The 10,759-nt window shown below is 37.1% G+C and overlaps 1 protein-coding gene across 1 annotated transcript; it reads left to right on the top strand.

The window, feature by feature from the left end:
* The first annotated feature begins 3,100 nt into the window (after positions 1-3,100).
* LOC134230717 (nuclear pore complex protein Nup205-like) lies at positions 3,101-10,759 on the top strand. The gene is made up of 20 exons (XM_062712557.1): positions 3,101-3,217; positions 3,484-3,583; positions 3,900-4,148; positions 4,394-4,558; positions 4,989-5,101; positions 5,280-5,342; positions 5,679-5,825; positions 6,724-6,831; positions 6,924-6,997; positions 7,189-7,282; positions 7,369-7,476; positions 7,569-7,676; positions 7,769-7,876; positions 7,968-8,112; positions 8,201-8,308; positions 8,668-8,867; positions 9,141-9,323; positions 9,477-9,524; positions 9,715-9,924; positions 10,616-10,759. The coding sequence occupies exons 1-20, from the start codon at positions 3,101-3,103 to the stop codon at positions 10,757-10,759; spliced, it is 2,592 nt and encodes an 863-aa protein (XP_062568541.1).

Raw genomic sequence — 10,759 nt, 5'->3', positions numbered from 1 at the left:
TGTGTCTGAATAGTCGAATGGTGTTTTTTATCCCGATGCTGACTTAACTTTTGGGAGTCCAGGGTACACACAATTTTGATAATCCATATTATACCGATACTGACTTTACTTTTGTTACATCATAATATATACGCGTCACAATCCGTATAAAATCAGAAGTTTTCCGAGATGAAAAACGAGGGAAATCGAATGCTGCCGTTGAATAGTTTGAGGACTATTCACCATGGGCAGATAGCACAAAAACTATTTCACGGCAGAGACTGTTTAGAAAAAAATAGTATGTTTATTCGTCTTATTTTTATATAGAAAAAAATAAACAGAGGTATAATAAATATATATATTTAAAAAGACATTTGAACAGAATACTTAACTTATTTCTTCTACAGTTCTGAAAGAAATCTTTCACTGTATTAATAAATTATGTTGTGTATTTTTAAGTGGTAAAAAATACTAAGAACAACCTGAAATACACTAAAAGCAAAAATCAATCAATACAATATAAAACTCAAGAAATAATTATTCATGATTATGTGTAATGATGAGATAACTTTCAGAAATAATTCAGAAAATAAAGTATAACTTCTGTTGCTGGTTTCCAGCTTTACCTGTGTGTACATATGTATAACAATAAGATTCCTTATAAATAGTGCCTTGTATATGTAGCAGAATTTGTGCAAAAAGAAGGAAACAGTTGCTATGGCATCCAACTTGATATTTAGATATATCGACGACGAATTTTCAATTAACAATGGTAATTTCCATTCCTACGTCGATACGATAATATCCTGATGAGCTTGAGATAAAAGATACCACAGAGTCCGACACTTCTGTTTCATACTTGGATATTTTACTTGAAAAGACGTTACTGGTAATCTAACGACCAAGCTATATGATAAACGTAATAACTTTAACTTCTCTATCGTCAATTTCCCTTATTTACGTATGCATCAATATACCTTCATCACCTACATATGAAGTGTATTTATCTCAGTTGATTCGATACGCAAGAATTTGCTCTACATATGAACAATTTCTAAATCGAGATAAATTATTGAAAAACAAGTTGATGAAACAAGAATATCAGCCGTCACGTTCAAAGTCATCATTTCGTAATTTCTAGGGTCAATACAATGACCTTGTCAGCAAATACAATTTATTATTGAGTTAAAAGCCGACTGACGTTTTTCATACTAAAAGTTAGCACATTATCCATACACTGAATTGACAACGGATTTTCCCGTTATTTCCTGATCATGACAAGAAGTACGCGGCGGGTGTGACCGGTCGGCAGGGGATGCTCTCTCCTCCATGGCACCTGATCCCACCTCTGATGTCCCACATGTATTTTGTTTATTGTTTTATGGACTTTGAGATTGAAACTGTTCGTTATCTCCATATCCTTCCTCCATGATTAAACTCATGATTAAAAATACTTTAAAGAAGAACTTGAAGGGGAAGAAAACGCGCGGAATGCCTATGGGTTCAAATATTAAGAAATCATATTAGTATGTAAATTGAGTTTTTAAATTAAGTTTTCATTGTTGAAATTTATGACATTATGATAAACAAAACCTCTTTTGGAGTAACATGGGAAAGAAATCTCGGATTTTTTTTTTTTTTTTTTATTTTTGTATTAAAAATATAAGATGGTACATGTATAAGTGGGATTCGAAGTGTCAGGTTACTTTCAGACAAACGTGCTAACCACTACGCTACATGGCTCATGATGAATGATGTGGCATTTAAAGCATGTTTATAATATATGACCCTAGGTTTAATAGACTACAAGATCAATTAATTCTAATATTCCTCCGAAAGATGCGATCGGTTTTTTTTTTCATAAAAGTGTCCTTTTTTGAAGATAAAGTGGGTTTTCGCTCTATGTTTTTGTAAACCAAAGAAAATATTTTTTAATTATTGCAAACATTTAGGATTAAGGAGCGAAGACCCGCTCCTACGGAAAAGAAGGGTGAAGTATGAGAAAATGACTTTTTTTTTCTTTTTCATGAGTGTATGCTATTTCATTGGCAAATATTTTCAGTCTTTCTGAGATTTTGTAAATGTAGAGATATTGCGTATTATACATATAACATTTAGTAAACTTTATTGTTTGGTGAAATATCAAAGAAAATTTGGATATAGTTGAGATGCAATTTTTCAATTCACATCTGTAGGCGATAGGCGCTTCTTCCGCGTTACCCCCCCTTCTTTGTAACTTAAGTTGTATGAATGAAAGTAACCCTTTATAATATAAGACCAAAATGAAAAAAAGAAAAGTTTCAGAGCATGAAAAGAACTAGTTCATTTTGAACATAGAGTATCTCAAAAAAAGACCCCCCCCCCCCAAAAAAAAAAAAAAAAGATGAACGACGGCAAATCGGCAATGAAGTTTAATTTTTTGTATTAGTAAAACTTTAAGTTTATAATATATAGAAACATTGTTTCCTTATATTTGGAAATACATGCTATTTGTTCAAATTATGATATATGTAAAATGTTTTGAAATCTTAAAACTATTAAAACTAATTCAAAATGTGTTATTCACTAATATTTTACTGGGAAGGGGGGGGGGGGGGGTGGTGGTAAGGGGGCTATCATTTTATAATTATATCATGTTTTAATTTCAGTTCTTGATCTTAGAGTTTAAGATATATTAGAAAACCCTAATGTTGGCCTAAATAGAGCTGTCATTAGCTGAATCAGTGTTTCACAAATACATCTTGTTTTCATTTTGAATTAGAAACTTTTCATATGTACAGCACTTTTAATGTCAAATTTTCATCGGGATCAAGATTAAAAAAATTATGTTTCACATTGGCGTCAAATCAAAACATTCACAAGAATGCAAAGACAGGTTCAACTGACTCAGAAAGATCGGCCCATAAACACTATTTTGTACTAGGTAACAGCTGTATTAAATTTTTGACTGGTATATTGACTCGATTGGGTAGATTTTTAACTAATATTTATACCTTTAAATTACCTGAGTGTATGTGACTTATTCCAACTCCAACTCATCGGGAAGCGCATGAATTTTTTTGGCAAATCAGTTAAACAATATGGACCTGACTGCCTTTTCTGTCTGGCCACACAACAGCCCATGGAGAAAGCTGACACATTAAGGCTGATTCAGCACCTAAGGACAGTTAGGGCAGACAACTCTGAGTGCAGATGGCACCTTGGACCCTGTGAGTCTGTGTCTGTTAATGGCCCTCCTGTACTGTTTTGATGTCAGTCTGTTTGAACACAAAGATGGAAGAGGTTATTCAATCCCTAATAATTTATTCATCATTTCACAATTAAACCATAATTTTATAATTCATAAATTAATGCTGTGTATAATTCATTGAAAAATATCAAGTTTGAACTTTTTTTGGCAATATACATCTCAATCTTTCTTAAGCAATTGCTTTGAAATAATAAGAATTATCAATTTAAAAATGAAATAAAAAGGTTGAAGTTGATGACTTTTGACATTTACAGATCAAGGTCCTGCAGCGTCTACCAATGATGACATACACCAGGATCTCATGTCGACACGAGCTTGGACCAACTCTGGTCTTAGTTCAAAAATCAACTGAAGGTAAAGTTTGAAAATGAGACAAAGAGCAGCACTATAGTATTATTAGAAAACTCAGGTCTTGATTGGGAAAACTACTATTGGTTTATTATACATGCATGGTTAAAACATGTCAATCAGAAGATTAATACATCCTTTATGGTACCTGCCTTAGAGTTGATATTTCTACCTTGGTACATGTATGTCCTAATACATCGTGAATGAATTTGATATGGCATAAGTGCTTTAAGATATGTTGAAAATAAACTGTAAACTCATTTTGGGCTTTATTGATATCTAAGGATGACTGGCTCTAGATTTACATGAACTTGATTTGTAGGGGTGATTGGAATTTGTGAAGAGGATGAGGTGGTTATTAACGAGGCCCTGGAAGCTAACGCTGACTGCCTTTTCTGTCTGGCCACACAGCAGCCCCTGGAGAAAGCTGACACCTTGAGACTGATCCAGCACCTAAGAGCAGACAACTCTGTGAGTGCTGATGGCACCCTGGACCCTGTGAGTCTGTGTCTGTTAATGGCCCTCCTGTACTGTTTTGATGTCAGTCTGTTGGAACACGAAGATGGAAGAGGTAAATCCCAGATTATTTATTCATCGTTTCACAAACCATAAATATTTATTCATAAAGCTTATGGATGCTTTCTAATCCATCAATTTGATGAATCTGGAAAAAAAATCATGAAGAATCTTGAAAAAAACCCCATTTTTTTGCAATATATGTCAATCTTTCTTAGCAATTTCTCTGCTTTGAAATAAGAATTATCAATGTAAGAATAAACAAAAAAAGTTAAAGTTGATGACTATTGACATTTACAGAGGTCCTGCAGCGTCTACCAATGATGACCGACTCGACCTACATACCGGACATACACCAGGATCTCATGTCTACACGAGCCTGGGCCAACCCCGGACTGAAGAGCGTGGTGCTGCTGGCCTGGGGGGTGACCCTCAGACAACTCAATCAGTACCAGACCCCCACAGGTAAAATATTTAATGTGATCAAAGGTCACACCAAAATTCCACAGGCAAAATATCAAACAACAGGTATAATATCAAGTCTTATTAAAGATGACGCCCCTCCCTAGGAATAATATAATATTTTATCTCATAAAAAGCTGGACCAAGCTTTATTTTGACACTCAGGTTTCGATTGGGTAACCTAGTAAATTTAATGTATATTAAACATAGTTAAAAATACCAGCATAAGATTCATGAGACGGTACATATTTTAGAGTTGATTATCTATATTAGTACATGTATATATATGTCATGATAGATTGTGAATCAATGTGATATGGCAAGATAATCATAATGCATGCTTTAAGATTAATTTCCAGAAAATAAACTAATTTTGGGCTTTACTGATATCTTGGATTAACTAACACTTGATTTTCATTTACTTGATTTGTAGGGGTGAATGGGATTTGTGAAGAGGATGAGGTGGTCATTAACGAAGCCTTGGAAGGTAACGTGTTCCACTTCCTGCGACTGGCTGTTGTAGCCGTACATGATTTCCATAAAGAGGTAGGTCATTTGGGGCATCAAAATTTACACATTTTTTTTTTTTTTTGAAATGAGTCAAACAAGATTTTTTTTGGACAAATCATTATTTTAACTCTTCAGAATGGATTCTTAATAACAGGGTTAGAAGTATATTGTATTATTCATGTTATGATTAACCAGCATGCTTTTTTGTTTGTAGGAATATTATCTAAAGAAAGTCCACGGGCTGGTTACAGACTTCATTTTTCATATGCCACTAAAGGTACTTATTTGACTCTAAAATGAATTGTTAATTCATTTGATCACAAAAAGATGCCATTTTTGCATGGCTAATTTTATCTGAAATAAAAATACTACAACATTTCAGAAATAAAGCAGTAAAAATAAAATAATTATATCAAATATGGGCTGATGGTTGGTGGAAAAATATTCTTTGTAAATTTTGAAATAAATATCGATAAAAATAAAATATTTCGGAAAAATAGTCCTTGTTGTAAAAAAAGAAAGAAAGAAAATTTTTACAACTTTTTATGAAGTGATATAAATATACATTGTTTAAAAGTTTTGTGCAAGAAACTTTATTGTGTATGATTTACAGGTAAAAGAGCTGCGTACAAGAGGAGATGAAGCGGCGAGAATTGCGGCATCCCAGAGTTCCTTAGAACCTCCCACGTCACCCAGTCATGGCTTCCAGTACCTACTGAGACTTATCTTAATTTCTTGTGGGAATCATCATGAAAGCTATGTTTGACTGCTTATATCATCATGTTGAACTGTCTTAAGGTGGTGTACCCTTTATTGAGATAGATAAAAATGAATCTATAAAACAGCCATTAAGTGTAATAAAAGACAGTCATTTGTGGTTTAAATAAGAGGGCAATGTACATAGACTATATGATTTTATGTAAATATACTTTAATCATTTTATTCACAGTGTTACTGTCGCTAGTGTTAAATGCTTATATTAACATAATTAAGGTTTACTGACCCTTTGACAAGAGAGATAATCCTGGCTTGGATATATAAAAATTAATTATTTCCAATAAAGAAATGAGATTAATGAAGCAATTTTTTTAAATTTAAATTTTTTTAATCACAATATATTTCCATTGTTAACATATCAATTTTCTGCTTTATCCATTGCTTGTGGCATGTAAACATCATGAAAGCCATTATCAATAATAGATCTGTGGTGTGATGGCTACCATAGTGATAAATCCTACCATGTATTTTTTTTCAGATTGGAGATTTTTTATATCAAAAATACAATAAAATCGGCAATGCCCCCTGCGCGCGGGCTGAGAACTGTCTGTTATATGTTACTGGTGTCCCTGTACAGGATAACTACGGACCTCACGAAACAATGTACAATGTTTTATATTACAGGTGTCACTGACAAGTTTGTAAAAATTACACCTCCTGCCCCCCTCCCTCTACGTAGAGACAGATGTTGACTGATATTACAGGTGTCGCTGTAAAGTTTGTCTGTAACATCTCCTGCCCCCTCCCTCTACGTACAAAAATGTTGAATGGTCTGTTTATATTACAGTGTCACTGTATAAGTTTGTCTGTTGGCGGGGACCTCCTTAAATCCCTATACGTACCCTACATCCAGATGTTGATTGGTCTGTTTTATATTACAGGTGTCACTGTATAAGTTTGTCCATTTGGCGGGGGACCTCCTGCCCCCCTCCCTCTACGTACCCTACATCCAGATGTTGATTGGTCTGTTTTATATTACAGGTGTCACTGTATAAGTTTGTCTGTCTGGCGGGGGATCTCCTGCCCCCCTCCCTCTACGTACCCTACATCCAGATGTTGATTGGTCTGTTTTATATTACAGGTGTCACTGTATAAGTTTGTCCATCTGGCGGAGGACCTCCTGCCCCCCTCCCTCTACGTACCCTACATCCAGATGTTGATTGGTCTGTTTTATATTACAGGTGTCACTGTATAAGTTTGTCTGTCTGGCGGGGGACCTCCTGCCCCCCTCCCTCTATGTACCCTACATCCAGATGTTGATTGGTCTGTTTTATATTACAGGTGTCACTGTATAAGTTTGTCCGTCTGATACATCCAAATGTTGATTGGTCTGTTTTATATTACAGGTGTCTGCAGTCTGGACCCCTGCCCCCCTCCCTCTATGTACCCTACATCCAAACGTTGACTGGTCTGTTTTACATTACAGGTGTCGCTGTACAAGTTTGTCCGTCTGGCGGGGGATCTCCTGCCCCCCTCCCTCTACGTACCCTACATCCAGATGTTGATTGGTCTGTTTTATATTACAGGTGTCACTGTATAAGTTTGTCTGTCTGGCGGGGGACCTCCTGCCCCCCTCCCTCTATGTACCCTACATCCAGATGTTGATTGGTCTGTTTTATATTACAGGTGTCGCTGTATAAGTTTGTCCGTCTGGCGGGGGACCTCCTGCCCCCCTCCCTCTACGTACCCTACATCCAGATGTTGATTGGTCTGTTTTATATTACAGGTGTCGCTGTATAAGTTTGTCCGTCTGGCGGGGGACCTCCTGCCCCCCTCCCTCTACGTACCCTACATCCAGATGTTGATTGGTCTGTTTTATATTACAGGTGTCGCTGTATAAGTTTGTCCGTCTGGCGGGGGACCTCCTGCCCCCCTCCCTCTATGTACCCTACATCCAGATGTTGATTGGTCTGTTTTATATTACAGGTGTCGCTGTATAAGTTTGTCCGTCTGGCGGGGGACCTCCTGCCCCCCTCCCTCTATGTACCCTACATCCAGATGTTGATTGGTCTGTTTTATGTTACAGGTGTCGCTGTATAAGTTTGTCCGTCTGGCGGGGGACCTCCTGCCCCCTCCCTCTACGTACCCTTCATCCAGATGTTGACTGGTCTGTTTTCTATTACAGGTGTCGCTGTATAAGTTTGTCCGTCTGGCGGGGGACCTCCTGCCCCCCTCCCTCTACGTACCCTACATTCAGATGTTGATTGGTATGAGCAGTAACCCACAGACTGCCCTCTACTGCTTTGACCTTCTGAACATCAGATGGAATGGTCTGTTTTATATTACAGGTGTCGCTGTATAGTTTTGATACCAATGCTTCTATGTACCCTACATCCAGAATTGTGTATTACATTACAGATAGTTCTAATGATGTGCCCTACATCCAGATGTTGATTGGTCTGAGCAGTAACCCACAGTCTGCCCACTACTGCTTTGACCTTCTGAAGGTCAATGGAATGGGGTCAGGTAGGGAGTTTTGATAGCTTAAGTGGAATTGTGTATCTAAGACAGTTCTAATGACACATGTTTTTCTGTGCTGTTGCAAATGGTCTTACCTGCAGCCACAGTGACACATGTAAAAACGACAATTTAAAGGTTTGAGAGCATGAATGATTTCAGCAAGCAATGAACTTTGTAAATTTAAAATTTAAATCTGTTTCTTATACAACAGAAGTTTTGTATCTTGAATATCTTGGATATGTCAAAGTAATTTAAAAGTTCCAATTCCTTTTTCTCTTAGTATTTCACCATTGATATCTCAAAAAATTTGCTTTAAAAATTAAGGTTTGTCTGTACTTGTCTTATATGAGTATTTTTTACACTAGGAGGCCCAGCCAGTGCTGTTTCCTGGCAGCATATTTTCCTGTCGCTGAATCAGTACTACGCCAGTTTACGTCGGGAGGTTCCTAGTGGTGCTGACATGTCTCACATGGGACTCCGAGGTCCCCACTCCCGGGGAATCACGCCACAGGAACTAGAGGGGCTGGTCGTTGTCCTGAAACTGTGTCGAGTTGTGTCTGAATATGTGAGTACTGTGACCAATCAGTTAATTTGTATAATGTATTTATGACGGTAAATTTCTTATTAACCAGGTAAAGAAGTAATACTTTAAAAGCCAAGATATAATCATTTTTGATAACTTGGTATAAAGACATTATTATGATATAGGGTTTGTACATGTATTATAAACTATATTCAGTAATGAAATGATTTTAATTTCCTGAAGCAATAGAAAGTCTAATCAAATGTTGAAGCCTGCATAAAGTACATTTTACAACTACTTTGACATGTGTTACAGAATGAGAACTGCCGTGTGGCGTTCTGTGAGAACCAGCAGTGGCAGGTGGCGGTGGTGTTGTTTGGTCTGGTGACCTGTAGTATCCCCCTCGATCTTAAAGCCGAGATCTTCAGGGTGCTGGCGGCATTCGCCAAGACGCCAGACGTGGCAGCCAGTCTGTGGCATACACTGGAAGCCTCACAGGTTATCATTGAAATACTGCTCTCTACTTTATATTAATTGAAATGCATTGTGTTAATTGCAGTCACATGCACCTCTGCTCTTGCCTTCCCTTTATTGTACTGTATGTACATGTATGTTGGTTTAGTGGATTAAATTGTTTACTTTGTTTTAAAGATTTTGACCACAGTTCAGAGCAGCAGTTCCTCTCAAAGTGGAATCCAGGTAAATGTTTGTTTTCTCAGGTTATATAATCTCTGTTCTTTTTTATAATTCTCCAGCCTAAAAAGAACAAAACTAAATCTTGCTGTACATGTAGAAATTTATCTAGACACCAATACACATGTGATTATACATATTGTAACTCACATGCTTGTAAGAGTTATCTACCTTTAATGTCTGTTTTACCCTGTAGGTGGAGCTGGAGGAGGTGGAGACCCGAGCGGAGGAATTTCCCATGACGCGAGCTTTCCTGTCCTTACTGGACTCCCTCACTGACATTCCTGTCCCCCCGGGCCTCGGGGCCGGTCTCAGGGCCCCAGGGTTTCAGCCGTACCTAGAGTTTGTCAAGGATAACGTGTTTGAGAAGTTTTACGCCAGAAGTTACAAGAATCCATCAGAAAAGGTTGGATATAAGATTTTTTTTTAATGTTTTGACAATGTTGTTGATGAATATCTACACAGTGACTGTACTACCATCAATTAAAATAAATTTATAGCTGAAAATGAACAATACACAGACAAAAAAGGTAGAAAGAGATTGAAAATGAAATGTTTTTCTTTTGTTATATCTTTTGAAAATGTGGCTAATACAATTTACCAGTTTAAGAACCCCTTGTGTACAACTGCATGATTGATTTCAGTAGACTTCTGGTTTAAAAACTGTAATCTGTTTATCATTGATTTCTTTGAAAATGTGGTTATTGTGTGTGATTTATTGCCAAAGGTAATTAAGTCAATGCAAGTGACTGTTGTAGGATTGATTTCTTTATTTACAGTGGGAGGTGTCCAGTGACTGTCTGATTATGTAATCTGTTCAAGATATAGAACACTAAATTTACAGTGGGAGGTGTCCAGTATTTTCCTGAGGATCCTATGTAATCTGTTGTAGGATTAGCAAGATTGGCAGTGGGAGGTGTCCATTGTGGTTATTGCTCTATATAATCTTTAGAAATACTATTTACAGTGGGAGGTGGCCATGACTGTCAAGGATTAAATTTTTGTAGGATTGATTTCTTTATTTACAGTGGGAGGTGTCCAGTGACTGTCTGAGGATCCTATGTAATCTGTTGTAGGATTGATTTCTTTATTTACAGTGGGAGGTGTCCAGTGACTGTGTGAGGATCCTATGTAAGCTCCTGCGGGAGTATGAGGTGGTGGGGAGTGACTTTGGGGAGGATCTTGTTGAGGTACAGATGGGGGGCGTGGTGCCCGCTAACAAGTCACCGGGTACATCCTGA

Source organism: Saccostrea cucullata, unplaced genomic scaffold, assembly GCF_032062105.1.
Source record: "Saccostrea cucullata isolate Sc308-1 unplaced genomic scaffold, CSIRO_AGI_Scuc_v1 ctg4128, whole genome shotgun sequence".
Lineage (NCBI taxonomy): Eukaryota > Metazoa > Mollusca > Bivalvia > Ostreida > Ostreidae > Saccostrea > Saccostrea cuccullata.
Note: the sequence above shows the minus strand (reverse complement) of the source record. Positions and strands in the feature narration are given on the sequence as shown.